The 15,718-nt window shown below is 31.7% G+C and overlaps 2 protein-coding genes across 9 annotated transcripts; both read left to right on the plus strand.

Annotated features, from left to right (window-relative positions):
• Nucleotides 1-1,212: 1,212 nt before the first annotated feature.
• LOC111280700 (nuclear transcription factor Y subunit A-3-like) lies at nt 1,213-5,915 on the plus strand. 7 transcript variants are annotated; one of them, XM_089756823.1, is made up of 7 exons: nt 1,213-1,337; nt 1,435-1,569; nt 2,758-3,173; nt 3,577-3,689; nt 3,768-3,842; nt 4,790-4,960; nt 5,070-5,915. In XM_089756823.1, the coding sequence occupies exons 3-7, from the start codon at nt 2,873-2,875 to the stop codon at nt 5,454-5,456; spliced, it is 1,047 nt and encodes a 348-aa protein (XP_089612949.1). In that variant the 5' UTR covers nt 1,213-1,337; nt 1,435-1,569; nt 2,758-2,872; the 3' UTR covers nt 5,457-5,915. The 7 variants fall into 7 exon arrangements, with proteins under 7 accessions (XP_089612949.1, XP_089612947.1, XP_022723847.1 ...); XM_022868113.2 differs by lacking the exon at nt 1,213-1,337 and having other exon boundaries at nt 1,432-1,569; nt 2,758-2,902; nt 2,978-3,173; nt 4,787-4,960; XM_089756821.1 differs by having other exon boundaries at nt 1,308-1,569; nt 4,787-4,960.
• A 255-nt stretch (nt 5,916-6,170) lies between these two features.
• Nucleotides 6,171-10,827, plus strand: LOC111280701 (PHD finger protein ALFIN-LIKE 3-like). Of its 2 annotated transcripts, none has more exons than XM_022868115.2 (5): nt 6,171-6,476; nt 7,538-7,570; nt 8,793-9,021; nt 9,797-9,932; nt 10,313-10,827. In XM_022868115.2, exons 1-5 carry the CDS (start codon nt 6,380-6,382, stop codon nt 10,571-10,573), a joined length of 756 nt encoding a protein of 251 aa, XP_022723850.1. In that variant the 5' UTR covers nt 6,171-6,379; the 3' UTR covers nt 10,574-10,827. The 2 variants fall into 2 exon arrangements, with proteins under 2 accessions (XP_022723850.1, XP_022723851.1); XM_022868116.2 differs by having other exon boundaries at nt 10,325-10,827.
• The last annotated feature ends 4,891 nt before the right edge of the window (nt 10,828-15,718 follow it).

The raw sequence follows: 15,718 nt of genomic DNA on the forward strand, positions 1-15,718 counted from the left end.
ATTTTAATTTTAATAATTAAAATTTAATTTTTGATAAATTTAAATATAAAAATAAAATATTATGATTGAAATTTAAATCTATTCAAATTTCATTTACCTTTTGCGGCATAAAACAAGTCTAAAATTCTTATGGTTTTTTTACTTGAAAAAGAAACTTTCTCATGTTAAAAAAGGGGGCTAAAATCTATTATCGACATCCCATTTTTTGAAAAAGGGGTTCAATTTTTTTAAGTAAAAAAAAAATTATGCACTAATAAATTAATAAATATCGTAATATTAATATTATTTATTACACAAATTTAAAATAAAAAATTGAAATTCTCATAGGAATTAGGAGTCTTAGGAAGATTTGACCACTTGTTTCTGCTCTAAATTAAATGTTTTTTTTTTATTATATAGTTGACAAAAACTTGTGGCTTCTAAAGTGGACACCCTGCTTCTTTTGTAAGCACATAACAGATGAAATGGAAGTGGCAAAGGCCACTGATGTTTGTAGAAGCCTTTTGCTGATTCCTACTTTTAATTTTTTTTTGCTTTTCTTTTTGTGGAAGATGATTGAAAGATTTAAAGGATTATATTTTAAGACTCTTTTTGATATTAACAATAATAAAAGATTAATATAATAATTTTTAATATTATTTGTAGAATTTTAAAATTTTCTTGAATAAAGTTTATAAAACAAATTTTTTTTTAAATTTAAAATTGACAGTATTCCAAAATGTAAATTTTTATGAAGAAGTAAAAAAATTGCACATTTGCATTTTAATATATTGTGATAAGTTGTATATTTATATTATATTTTGTATAAATATATAAATTATTATATTATAATTTGTAACTATATATGTTAAATAAAATAGTATTTTTTATTTTTATTAAAATTTTAAAATTTTTTATTTTTATATATTTTTAATGTTATTTTTGTATTATAGCATTTTATCTGTTTAAATTAACCTATATATTAAAAAAAAATTCAAGAAAAAGATTGGATAAAAAGATATATAAAGAGTAAGGGAAAGGGAAAAGGAAAGGAGAAGAGAACACGCGATGTGATAGCGCGTGAAAGCCAGTGCAGGTGAAAATTGACGGGGCGGCTGACGGTATTGAAGCGATTACCGCATAAAACTTTGTAAAGAGAAAAGGACGTCTGCAGCAGTTCTGCAAGAGGAATTTATTGCAAAATACAATTTACAACGCTTTAGCGCAACACGACAAAAAACCCAGCAAGATACAATACTAATGTAGCAAAAAAATTCAAAAAAATAATGAAACCATAACAAAAAAGACATTTTTTTTAGTAGCAAAGTGATGATGATGGTGGTGGTGAGGTAATGGAGGTGAGCTGAAAAGATCAAACCTTTTAGAAATGAGTTCTTAAGAAGATATATGTAACAACATCACCCAGACTGAATTCTTTATTGGTTTTGTTAACAGAAAAACAGCAAGATCCAAAAGAGAAAAGAGTGAGCTTGTGAGAGAGAAGAGAGAGCGAGAGAGAGGTTCTATTGGAAGAAGGAAGGAAAGGGAGAGACATGCACAAATCAAAGCTTGGAAGAACAATACCCACTTGTGTGATTTCTCTTTCATTTTATTAAATCCCAAATGTTTTTCTTATCTTCTTTCCCTTTCTATGTTTTTCTTGGCTTTTATTCTTCTGGGGTTCTTTTACTCTTCTGTTCTAATGCTTTCTTCCCTATTTATGTATCTTCTGCACAGATTATGTACTATTTTTTTTGTTTAATAAAATTTATTGGATTTAGTTTTCAAAGAAAGTTTTTGTTGTGTCTATAAGGTTATAGGCTTTGAATATGCTTGAATTTGGAGTCTGGGATGGTGGGTTGGAATTTGCATGTTTAGCTGATTAATGGGTTTCCTTTTTTGTTTTTGGTTCAACTTTCAGCTCTCTTTTTCTTTTTTTCTTTTTGTGGGTTTTGCATGCATGGAAAGACTTTTGAATTTGAGACTTTTGAATTTGAGATTATGTAGAATTTATTTCAGCGAGAATCCATTCAAATTTATCTGCCCTTGTGTTTTTATTCTTTTCCCCCCTTTTAGCACATCATTGTTTTAAATCTTTTTCGTGGGGTAAATGGTTGATAGTATTTGGTGTTCTAGTATCAAACAATTCGATGTTAATATAGGCATCTGCTACTTCTTTTTACTTATTTACAGGTTTTCAATAGTCTTCCTATCCTTCTCCCAGCACCCTCATTGGGAACAAATGCTTATGATTTGAAGTTCTTTCATTGCGACAAGTGAAAATGGAATGGTTTCTCATCATTTTCATAATTTTCATATATACTTTCCGAGCTGAGTGAACATTATCACATCAAAGCAAAATTCGTTAGAAATTTGTAGCATATTAATCAATTTGATAGCATGAGTGAATGCAACTTCAGATTATGAACTGCAATAGGGTGTGTGGAGCTCATAACAAATTTCTATTTATTTATATCATAATTCTTTCCTTGGAAGTAAGTTTCTCTTGTGTAATTTTTGATGGCTCTGTGAATCTGTAGGAGACTCTTAGCGAGCCTTCTTTTTCCACCACTTGATATTTATATTTAAATTTGGTAGTGTACCATGTTTGCTTAAGGTCAAGTTGCTTTCTATATTTGTTCCTTCTTGACTTTAGAAGTCTACTTATATCAGTTTATAAATTTTCCAATACCTGGTGAAAGAAGCCTTGCAATCATTTATTTCTATCTTTTCTAATTTAAATATCTAACTCTGTGACAATGTGTGGTTTGTTGCTAGGTCACTGATGTGTTAGTACGCTAAAAATAGCAGCAAGGATTTCTTCCTAACATTTTTAAAGATCCTTTTTGGGCTTTCCTTATAAGTCAGGACATTTTGGACAGTGTTTACAGTAATGCAAAACTTGCATAGAAAGGATTCTGCTGTAAGTTCTCATTCGATGTGCACATATGTTGTTCAGTGTTCATCTTGGGGAAACTCAACTGAATCTTATGTTCAGCAATCATCCATGTCTGAAAGTTTAAGCCTGAAGATGGGAGTTCTGCCTCAACACTTTCACAACACCAAGCAGCTAAGTTTTCAATTTCAAGACCAGGACTCATCATCAACTCAATCAACTGGTCAATCTTACCCTGAAGTGGCTAGTGCTGGAGAAAGCAATGTTTATGGGAAAAGTTTAATTTCGGCATCATCAGGTCCTTATAGTTGCCCAGTATTCCTATTTCTGATGTATCCCTAAGTGTGGGATAATAATTATCTGTGTATTTTTCCTTAATATATATTTTGAATTCTTCTTCGTAGCAAGTGTCTAAGATTTTATTTGTTACCAGGAACATCTTGTGCGTCTAAATCATATGCATCTTCTGATGGGCTTATTTCTCTTATATTCTGACTAAATTGCTTAAAACAGAAGAATGGAGTTGCAAATCTATATGCTAAAGGGACTGTTAGGTTTCATCTTGCTACCTGGCTGTGGATATTAATATATTGCTACAACTGTTCTTGCTACTAATTCTATGTTACATTAATGGGATTTTTTTTCTTTCTCTTGTCAACGACCAAGGGTATATCTAATTAGCTATTCTTTCACCTGATCAGGAGGTAATGAAACTCACGGGAAGCATGTTGGAGGTCATGCTAAATTAGCCTCCTCAATAGGAACTCAAGAATATGTCTTCCCTTCTTCACAAGTTGACTATAGAAAATCAATTGTAAGTTATTACTTATGCAGTTCGGCTGCTATGTAGATGCATCATAGTCTTATATATATCAATTTTCTTTTACTTCAGGCTCATTTTCCACTGCATTATTCTGAAACATTATCTGGAGGTGTGCTGGCTGCTGCCTATGGACCACAAGCTATGGTAAGAATTTTGTTGTGTTTATTAGGTTTCTTTGCATCATTGATGTTGTCTAATGGCAGGCACTTAAGTCTATCGGTTGATAGAAAAAGGGATGGTTGCTTTTAAAATCTTGTTTAACACACTAGGTGATTTCTTTAGGAGTTGTACCTTTCCTTATGGTTATCCTAATATAGTATTTTCCTTGAGAAATCTCATTAAAAAAGTGGTTGAAGGAACCTACACTTTTGAAACCAGATTAAAGGATCTAGTCCTTTAATTACTATAAATGCAACCTTGATGCTGTAGAAAACAAATTTGAAAGCAGAAGTCAGACTAAAGTTGTTGATTTTGATAAAATATAGATGCCAGAGATCATTATTTTAATCCATTAGCACCTTCCTGGCGTCATGCATTCTTTCTTTTATGTAGCACCTTCCTGGCGTCATGCATTCTTTCTTTTATGTAAAGAATGTACAAAAAATATTATGCTGGCCTTGTGGATTCTTTAATGTTCATTAAGCACATCCACAAAGTATTCTGCTTATTAGTTTCTGTCATTCTATTTCACTTTGCATCTTACTTTACTCTTATTCTTCTTTGCTTTTCTGATCAAATTGATTCTTTATGAGAGAAGCCTTTATTTATTCTCTTATCGTATGAAGTGGTTTTACCATATGAAGCATGAAAGATGCGAAAGTACTGGAGATATGAGATTTGTTCCTGTCAACTGTCTTTAAGTAGCCAAAAAACTTTAGAGGTTACTATATATATAATTTTATTTATTTTATTCTATGATTTCAGCTTGTTGATTCTGCACTAGTGGCTTTTGATGTAGATTCTGATTTTTGTGTTGCTAAATCATATGCCTTTGAAAATCTATTTAAGCCGCAGCCGTTGTTATGTATGACCAGACAAAAATGTGTCATCTTTATCCATTTGTGAGATATTTGTCATTGCATTGCCAGCAGATTGATCATCCTCATATGATGGCTATGGTTCCTGCTCGAGTTCCACTGCCTCTGCAGCTTACAGAAGATGAACCTATTTATGTTAATGCAAAGCAGTATCAGGCTATTCTCAGGCGAAGACAGTATCGTTCAAAGCTTGACGCTCAGAACAAACTCATCAAAGTTCGAAGGGTATGTCTCTTCAAGTTTTCCATTCGTGCTTCACGTGGCCCATGATGGTAGTCTGGTTATTTGCCTTACAATGATATTATCTGAGAAGTTCTTTTATAAATGTTTGCAGCCGTATCTGCACGAGTCTCGACATATTCACGCTTTAAAAAGAGCTAGAGGAAATGGTGGGCGATTTCTCAACACAAAGAAAGTCCAAGAATCCAAGTGTATTCCGACAAGCAATGGATTGGACATGTCCAGGTCTCCTCAGCTACATTTGTCTGCGAACATCTCCAAATCAGAAGTTCATCAGCTGCAAAATTACAAAGATGCTGCTTCCGCCACTTCTTGCTCTGATGTCACAACTGCTTCCAACAGTGACGAAATGTTTCAGCAGCCAGATTTGAGGTTCTCTGGCTATCCTTTCAACTTTAGTGGAGGCATGCCAGGTCATACTGATGATATACATGGTGGTGGTGGTGGTGGCAACCTCCATCATCTTTCTGGTCTTTGCTGATAGATGAGTTAACAAATTCTCGTCTAAGCAGTCCGTATTTGGTGCTTCAATGAAAAATTCGGCTGCTTTGTCCCCATGGGAAGTCATCCTTGGCTCTGTTTAGTTTACTTCGCCTGTCATCACAAACTGTTTCAAACCATGGACATGGAGTTATTTCTAGCCGGAACTTGTAACTTGCAATATTTTACTGTTTATTTTTTGGGTTAAGAGTTTTGGTGATTGGTGACATTATTCAACATCAATGCCTGGCATTGGCATATACATATTTCTTTTTTTTTTTTTGGTTTCAAAGGGGACAGAGTCCTACTAGTTGAGGGGGAAACGTTGGAGTCGAATCCCATCTGACGTCTTCTTAAGGCTTTGTTGGCCGGGTGAAGAAGTTGAAGACTATACATATTTCAATTTCCATATACTAACTCTGCATGCTTTATGAAATTTGAATAGCTCAAATTTGCATTAGCTGAATGTTTCCTATTATAGGACTAGAATTTCTAGTCAGTAACAGTCATTTTGACAAACAAGTTGACATCATTTATTTTGCAATTGACGTTTTTACTAACTTATGAATTATGGGTCCTGCCCAAGAACACAAGAAACCAGACGATGACTTTGTTGTTATCCAACCTACACGTCACCACTCGTAAACAACAACTGACCGCACCGAATCTTTCCTCTTCGTCGTTTTGGATAGTCGGACTCAACACCCTCCTCTCCAATATAGTTAACCCGACCAACAAACCCAGATTCAAATCCGCTCCAAACTTGAAACGCACCTACCCGTTAAGTCCACAACTCTATCCTCCTTTTCTCGACAACAACAAATCATTATTAAAAAAATGGTCTCATTTTGAGTTTGACTAATAGCAAAAGGAAGAAAGAAATTTCCTTCTTGTTCTTCTGTTTCTAAACAGGGAAAGAGAGAAATGGATGGAGGAGCTCAGTATAATCCTCGCACAGTGGAAGAGGTTTTTAGGGATTTCAAAGGCCGAAGAGCTGGCATGATCAAAGCGCTCACCACAGGTATCTGTTTGTTTCCCGAGAAAACTCAAAATAGAAATTGAAAGCTACTGTCTTTGTATTTAAGCTCGGTCTGAATTTTTGAAAATTTTAATTTTTAAGCTGATTGGAAAATAATAAGTAAATTTTGGTTTGGGTTTCACTCTTGCTGTATTTCTGTTTCCTGAAGAATGCGGTTTTGTTGGTTTCTCTCTCTCTCTTTTTTTTTTTTTTTGATGTTTCCTTTCTTTTTATTGTTTTGCTTTGCTTTGTGTTTGGTTAGGGAGAAATTTTCCATTTTTGGGCTGGTTTTATTTTGGAAGTTTGATTTTTTTTCGCCCTTTAATCTTCAATTGTTTTAACATTTTTTTCCTATTATTGCCTGGCTTGTCTTTGTGATATTTTTGAAGTTTTATGAATGCAAATTGAAAGGAAAAGTAAGTTCATAATTATATATCTTTACTTTTTTTTTTTTTTTAGAATTTTTTCATCAAATTTATTACTTTTTTAATCAAATTTATTGCAATGTTTTACACTTTTAGTTTGGTTGACCTTAATGTGATTGCTGAGAAAGTATGGAGTCAAAGAAAATGATTAGTGCAAATTTAACTCAAATTTATTTAACTTTCATCATAATTTAGTTTGCATTTCATTGGGTTTTGAATTTTATGTTTTGCTCCAAATGACTTAATGATTAGTGTGAAAATGTAGAGGTGGAAAAAAATGTAAAATACAATGCAGTTTAAAGTTAATATTTAGTATGCACCCATTATAAAAAAAGTATGCATTTGGTTATATTTTAAGTTGGTATTTTATGCTGCGCATTGTCATTTTAATCTTCTTTTGCAATGTTGCTGAAACAAATTAGCAGAAAATAATGAATATTTTAAGTGTAAATTTAGTTTTTGTTGTTTCGCTTGTGTTAATGACATTCATAGAATTCTTACTTTCTTTTTTTTTTTTGGGTAATTGAACTGATGAACTTGTCTTCTATAGCTAATGTGAACTTCTGTTGTTTATAATAACGTTTTTTGTGATATATTTGTTTGCTTAATGGGTTTTGATTCTGTTCTGTTGTGTTGTAGATGTTGAAGAATTTTATCAGCAGTGTGATCCTGGTAAGGCTTGCTTCTTTTGTTTGTTTCATTGTTTTATATATGAATGCTTTGACAATAATTTATGAGGCACTAAATTATTTTCTTTTACTTTCTGACTGTAATGTGTATAGAGTTGGTCTCACTTTTTTTGTAATGTCTAAGTTTTGTATGCTGTTGTGGGTGTTCGATGATGATCTGTAATTCCCTTTTAAAGGAAAAGCAAAGGGAATGTGGTGCGCCTCTCAAGCTGTAAACTCCACATTGATGCTTTTTACTGTTTTTGATGGTTGTCTCAATGTGGTTCTAGGATTGATAGTACCTGCAGATGGTAGTCTTTAAAGCTTTTGTAGCTGTTACCTTTGGTTTAAGATACATGGAGTGCATAGGATGGTGCTAATATACTTGCTGTGGGCACCGGGCTCTTGGAAATTTGACCAAAAAGTTTATGCTGCTTTATTGAATTGCATCTTTAGTCTCCTCTCTACACTTCCTGTTTGGTTGCTTTGTTCACTATAGATATTAAAATATTGAATATAACCAACTCTGCTAGTATAGTCTATGTTGTTCTTTATCAATTACCATGATTGATTAAAATTTGAAGGCATGGTTTGGTGATTGTTTACTTTTGCTTGACGCATATGCACTTTTTACCTTTTGACTGTGCATTACTGCAAGAGAGTCTGAAATTCTCTGCATTAATGTATCCTTTCCCTTTCTATGCAGTTTGTATTTATATGTGCTTAATTTTGTTTGTGGCTGCTTCTTAATATTCAAGGCAGATTCTTGGAGAGCATACTCTCCAACTTTTTCACTTCATTTTACCTTTGCTATTGGAGCAATGTTTGTCTCCATACTTGCATGTGCATTTATTATTTATTATGATATGATTACGAGCCAATGACTTGCAGCTTTTTTTTTTTTAATTTCTGTGTATTTATGGAAAGGGTTGTTATTATTATAATTTTAAGTGGAGTAGGAAAGCTAGTTGTGCTTGAATGTGCAGTTGATCATAGATTGTAATGGACGTAGCGGTAGGTTCTTAATCAATCAAAAAGTGCATTAACTTTGGGGGCGACTTTACTACAGATCAACCTCTTAGTTTGGAGGCCTTGGCTCATTTTATCGATTTGTTTATGTTTGATAGCTAGGTTTGTAATCTTCTTTATTATCTAGTTGGTAGTGTTTGTGAGATTGTTGATTCTTATCCACCTAGCCTTTATGAGCTTTTTTCTTTTATTTGCAGAGAAGGAGAATCTGTGCTTGTATGGCTTCCCAAGTGAACAATGGGAAGTCAATTTACCTGCTGAGGAAGTCCCTCCAGAACTACCAGAACCTGCCTTGGGTATTAACTTTGCAAGGGATGGCATGCAAGAAAAGGACTGGTTATCTTTAGTTGCTGTCCATAGTGATGCATGGCTGCTTTCAGTTGCCTTCTATTTTGGTGCAAGATTTGGATTTGATAAAGCTGACAGGTTTGTCAACTCATGCCAAAATTTACTCTTCAGCATGTTCTTAGATCAAGCGGAAGCAAGTTATAAATGGCCTTTTTTAGTTTCAGTTGAAACTTGGGATGCTTTTACTTCTTGTTCGTGTAGGAATGCTTTTCTTATTTTTGGTCTTTGGAACTAGATAATTGGCCAATAGCTAGGTTTATCCCTCCTCTCTCTCTCTCTCACTACAAAATTGAGTTTGGTCTTCTGTTTGAGTGGAGATATGTCTGCATGACTTGAAATGTTTGACCCGTCAGGTGCAAGCCTTTAGTGCTTAGATATAGAGAAACAAATAATTATTTGTTCGTATGTAGCCTTTCCAGTTTGCTCATTATGTAATATTTTATGCATTTAAATGGACGCTTATGGGCTATTAGGCTATTAAGCTTGCTCACAAAGTTCATGCCAATGGCCTTCTGGTCTAATGGCACCTCCCTTCCTTGTAAAGTAACTTGGATCTGGAAGGCCTGGCTTCTGGCCTGCCCTGTAGGGTTTGGACAGGGTTGCCTCCTGTCTGAGCTTTGGACCTAGAAAGGTAAAACGAAAAAGAGTTTAGGTGGATTTGATTGAATTATGTCAGTCCACGAAAAGCATGTTCAGTTGTTGTTACATAAAGGATCAGATTGCAAGATGAAATTTATATGAAGTTTGATAAACTCAACCAGGAAATCTGTCATTTCCTCGGTTTTTATAGTATTCTGTTTATGCATCTGATTGTTAAATGTGAGGCTGGTATAATGTCTTTACTTTGATACAGGAAACGGATTTTCAACATGATTAATGATCTTCCAACAATATTTGAAGTTGTAACTGGTGCTGCCAAGAAACAAACAAAGGACAAGTCATTGGTTTCAAATCATAGCGGCATCAAATCAAAATTCAACTCCAAAGCGGTAAAAAAGGACTTTTTGTGCATAAATCATATTGTTTGGTATAGATAAATGTAATGAATATATATGTGGCAACTATCCATGATTGTGTTTAGTGTTGATTCGCTGTATTATCATTTATGATGTTGTAGTCAGAATAGTATTACCACGTGAATAGGAGCTTTCAGTACAATATACAGAAAGCAAGTTTCAGTCGAGTGACTTTGAATATCCAAGTAGTTATTATTTTTCCTGCTGTATTGTTAGTCAAGATTGGGCAGCTATGATTCCTTTCTTGTTTCAAAGATAAGACAACTAATTGAAGTTTACTTTTATGGTTTAAGCATTGTGGGAAAGCCTTTTATAGAAGTTGTCTGTTTTGCTATTTGATGTGTTCTGATCAGCGGGAATCTCAGGCAAAGTATTTGAAAGCATCACAGCCGAAGGATGAAGAGGACGGCTTGGACGAGGAAGATGACGAAGAGCATGGAGAGACCTTGTGTGGGGCTTGTGGTGAGAACTATGCAGCAGATGAGTTCTGGATTTGTTGTGATGTCTGCGAGAAGTGGTTCCATGGGAAGTGTGTGAAGATAACTCCAGCTAGAGCTGAGCACATTAAGCAGTACAAGTGTCCGTCATGCAGCAACAAGAGAGCTCGCCCTTGATATCATGAAAATGTGCCGTCTCTCGTCCTCTCCTGCCCCATTTGTACTTTACTCTCTGTGTACTCTGCTAACTGCACTGTTAATCAGTTTGTGTCTTTTGTACACTAGTGCAGCATGTGAATGATCACTTTGGTCTAGGAAATCTCAGTTTTCAATACTATTTATTTGTAGTTTAGTTTATGATAATTCCCTTGTGAAACAGTCGGAAATCCTTTTATTTGGTAGGGGAATTCTGTTATGTTTTATGATCTTAACTAGCTGAGCTAATGTCCGCTTCATGATCACATGAAACTGAAACTTCACAAGGCAAAGAAAACGTGAGAAACTTGCTATAGAAACAAATGCACAGTGCTTGTATTAAAGCAGACCAAATTATGAAATTTATTTGTCATTGTCAAACCTATGGTAAGGGGTTCCCCAGCATTTGGTCAAGAACTAAACATTGTGGTTTAAGATTGGCAGCATCATGGTCGACTCTAATAACTATTCAGTGCTTGATATTGGGCATTAAAATATTTTAATGAGAAATTTATTTTAATAAAGCATTTCCTGATCAATGTTGGCCGGGATGGACCTTCTTGCGCCCATTCTTCCGGGGCCGCGCTTAAATTCATCTTTGCCAGTTGCTACCTTTAAAGATTGAAGCGAAGACCTCAAAACTCCTTTCAAAAAAAAAAAAAAAATGTTTAAAATTTTAGTAAAAATTATATTTAAATTAAAGAACAGAGTATTTTGTTTGAGATATAGACATAAATTATGATACAATAATTTTTATATTTTATATGTATTAAACACAAAAATAAAAGACACAAATATACGAAAAATAAAAACACAATTACGTGTTGCGCAATAATTTTTTATTTTTTAAATTATGTTTTAAATATAAAAGGAATATAATTTTTATGTCAAATTTTAATGGATGACAACATAAAAATAAATATAAGTGTATTTATTTTTTTAATATAAATTATAACTTAATTATATATAAATGTAATTTTTTATTAAATTAATATATTAAATATTATCTTTATTAATATAGTACATGTATAAATATAAATTAAATAAATAATAAAAAATATATATTTATATATCAAGTGGAGAGTTGGGGCAAAGAGCTTCAAAGTTGATTTCAACTTAACTCAAATTATTTAAAGAGGTAAAATTTAACATAAATTTTTTTATGAAAAAATTGCATTGATTGGATTGTGATGAATTGAAACTTGACCATCAGATATAGGTTGTTTTATAATCCTTATATCCATTGATTTTTTTCTTTTACAAAATTTATCTAATAAAATTAAATTTTTAAAAAATTAAAAATGACAACAAAGATAAGTGAGATGGCATGTGAATTTATTAAATTAAAGTATCAAATAATATTTTTTAATAATATATAAATACAAAAATAAATAAATAATATATATATTTATATATACCTAGACTGAGGCATAATACTCAAAATCTTATTTTGACTCGAGATCGATTAAAAAAAACTCAATCCAATTATCCTAAATTAAAAGAAATGGTACTAATTAGATCGAGACGAATTGAAAACCATTAGATATGAGTTATTTTATTATCTATTTTAATTGACTTTTTTATTACAAAATTTATCTCATAAAAAGCAAAAATAAAAAGTTTAACAAAAAAGAAATAAAGGAAACTAAAAAAAATGCAAAAACTTTAAAAAACCAAAGAAAATGAAAAAAAAAGGGGGGTGTTACATAAACATTCAAGACAAGATGAAACATCTTAAATTTATCTTCAACCCGATCACATTTAAAAGAAAATTTTGATCGTATCTTGATTTTTTTTAAAACACACTTATATTGGATTAGTGCAAATCAAAGCTAATCGAATATAAATTATTTCGTCATCCCTACTAACCAATCAAAACCAATTCATTGATTTTTTTATAAAATTTATCCAATAAAAAATTATAAAATAAATAAAAAACAAAAAATAAATTTAATAAAAAAAATTAGAGGAAGGGAAGGGTGCCACGTGAACACCCCACCTTCCTCATTCTCTACAAATTTAATATTATTGATTTGAATATCTAGCATAACAACAATGAAATAGATTGCTTAAACATGATATAAAGCTTCCAAAGATAACATGCTCCCTAGGTAATTCAACTTTTACATATAAACCAAGAAATTAATATATAAAATATAGACACTTAATTTTGTTTAGACATGTTTCGATCAATTGTGATATTTTAAAAATCGAGACTCGAGTCTTTTTTAGATTCTTTTAGGCTTTATGAAAGTTACATAACTTTTGAATAAGTTAAATTTTAAGTTAATACACAAAAAATAGCAAAAATCAAAGAAAAAGTTAAAAGTCAACCTAAAAGCCAACTTAGTTAAATCTACTCGAATTTGGCTGATTTTGGTCAAAATCGGGTTAAATCCAAGTCGTTTTGGGAGAATCAAACAAAGTTATTAGATTTTGAATATTTTAAAATAAATTTTGAGTTTTGAGCAAAAATATGCATTTCAACCAAAATGCCCTTAATATGGGCCTAGGTCAAAGTTGGTTAAAATTGATCAAATCTAATCAAGTTTTGTCAAACTCTAACATTTAGAAAGAAAATCCTAGAAAAAAAATGAATTTTGAACTAAAATGATCTAAATACCTCTTGGTCAAAATTTGCTAAACCTGGATTAACTCTTGATATCCATGATTGACTAAGACTATTAAGGCTTAATGTTAATAAAATTGTGATTTGGATCCTTAATAATCATGTTGGATCTTGAAAGGGTAGAGAAAGTACAAAAATGCTATTTAGGGACATTTTCATAATTTAGCCTTCTAGCGATCAATTTCTAAAAAAAAAATTTAGATCATGACTAGGTATAATTTTATGAATTTTGGTTCAATAAAATCATAAAATCATCATTAAATCATGAAACAAAAAAAAAGCATGAAAAAGGCTTTTAATTAATAATAAGGGCAAAAATGATCTTTTCATATTTTATGGCCAGGACAACTATACTAATAGCCAAATTATGTACTGTAATTTTTTAAAGCTATTAGATTTAAAGATATAATGGTCCTATAGTGTGCATTGATATTCTTGAACACCAAGTTTAGTAGAAAAAGACAAAATTTACTACTCTTGGATGAGGTTTAATCCAATGGCCATCTTGATGAGAAAATGTCTTTAAGTAGACATTTTTAAGGGTGTGATGATGAGACAGCAAGGAGGGGCTAGCAGCACACACTAAAAAGAAGAGAGAAAAACATAAAAAATAAAAAAAAAGCTTAGAGAAGGAATAACCTTTTTTGTTTAGTTTGTTTGCTTTTTCTATGCATTCATTGTCATCATGCATAGAGCATTCATTTAGATATTTAAACATTTGTTTCTCCTCATTCCCACATGCCTATATAAAAAGAGAGCCATCTTTTAGAAAAGAAAAAAGCTTCACAAAATGGTGTTCTTGAAAGAGATTTCTTCTATGTTTTTGTTTAAATTTTTTTTGTACAATTACTTTTGTTTCATGCTGGTTTTTTTTTTTATCCATTTGAAGGTTGCCATTTCATGTTTTAGATGATATAATCTCGTTAGGTTCATTTGGTGGTCATTACAGTAGCTTTCCAATTATTTCTTATTAGAAATAAAGATACTTTTGGAGTTTTTTTGATGGAAATTTTCTTCCATTTGCTAGATAGAAGTGACGTTAAAAGCTTGAAAGAGCTGTTGCCAAGTTAGTTTTAGGGTACCATAAGTTGACCTCACCAGAGGCCTTACTCATGGGATAATATCCCTTCATTTCATCGATCAATCAGAATATCGCTCGACAATTGCACCTATTAGTGAGACCGACTTGGTAGGATTTGCAAAGTGAGGTTTGGATGATATGGTTATAGTTCTCTAATAGTTGTGGATATTAAAGACATTATGTATTATTTACCCTAAAGAGTGGCGACAAGTTTGCTATCAATTTGTTGCTAACTTTTGGTCCTTGAAGCTTGCAAATTGTGTTTTAATGTTGGCTTATAAGATAAGATAGTTTGAAAGAATTTTGAGTTGAGAAATCACTTTTTGTTGGCTTTTGAAAATTTGAATCTTGAAATTGTTTCATTTTTGTTATCTTATTTTAGTTATAAAAACTTTGCATTCCATTTCCTTTAAATTTTTGATTTTTAAATTCTCATGCATTTTAGCTTTCCTGTATTTAGTTTAAATAATGTGATTTACTTAAGTCCTTTATGGTGTTTGTTTTTACCATATACTTTTCATTAATTAGTTCTAGTTTTGTTTGTTTCTCATCCATCATTGGTGCAATCATGATTAATATTGTTTATGCATGATTACTATGTGTTTTTTTAATTCTTACTTGCTTCTTACATGCATACATTATACTTATTACATTAAAATAGAACTTTTAAGGAGAAAAATGGCATTATAAAAATGAACTAGCTTCAAAAATCTGCTTAGATATTGAGGATGATTGAGAAGGTTTGGGTGATCAACAATTTTCATTTTTCATATTAAATCTTAAGTCAAACCTTAAACCCTAAGTCAAATCTTAAAAACCAAAAGTCAAACCTGAAATCTTAAGCCACACCCTAAACCTATCCCAAGTCTAAAATTTTCTCAAAAACTTAAATTCTCCTGAAATCCTAAACTTACTTGAAACCCTAAACCTCTTCTAAACTCTAAAACCTCTTATGAAACCCTAATGCTAATCCTTGCAACCCTAACGCTTCGTTTAAAATTCAAAGGAATTATATGTTAAATCTTAAAGAAAATGATTTGTTCCAAAAAATTACCTAGATGATGAGCTATGCGGGAAATTTTATTTCATATAATTTTATGAGATTCTTAATAATAATAAAAAATGATTTTTTTAAACTACATACATACACTCCTCTTCCATGAAAATAAAATGAGTTCTTAGATGAAAAAAGTTGTTCCTAAATTTTACCTAGAGATTGGGAAATTCAGATGGTCTCTTTACATTTAAAAAATTCTATTTCAAAATAAACAATGCCAAATTCATTGCATTAATCTTTCATCACTATACATGAATTTATTTACATATGTTTATCTATTTATTTTCAAATAATTGTTTGGATTTATCTCATCTTTATGTTTTTTTTTTATTTTATTATTACTGTTTATTTGTTACTAGT

This window comes from Durio zibethinus, chromosome 28, assembly GCF_047325235.1.
Source record: "Durio zibethinus cultivar Kanyao isolate XHJ-2024 chromosome 28, ASM4732523v1, whole genome shotgun sequence".
Taxonomy (NCBI): domain Eukaryota; kingdom Viridiplantae; phylum Streptophyta; class Magnoliopsida; order Malvales; family Malvaceae; genus Durio; species Durio zibethinus.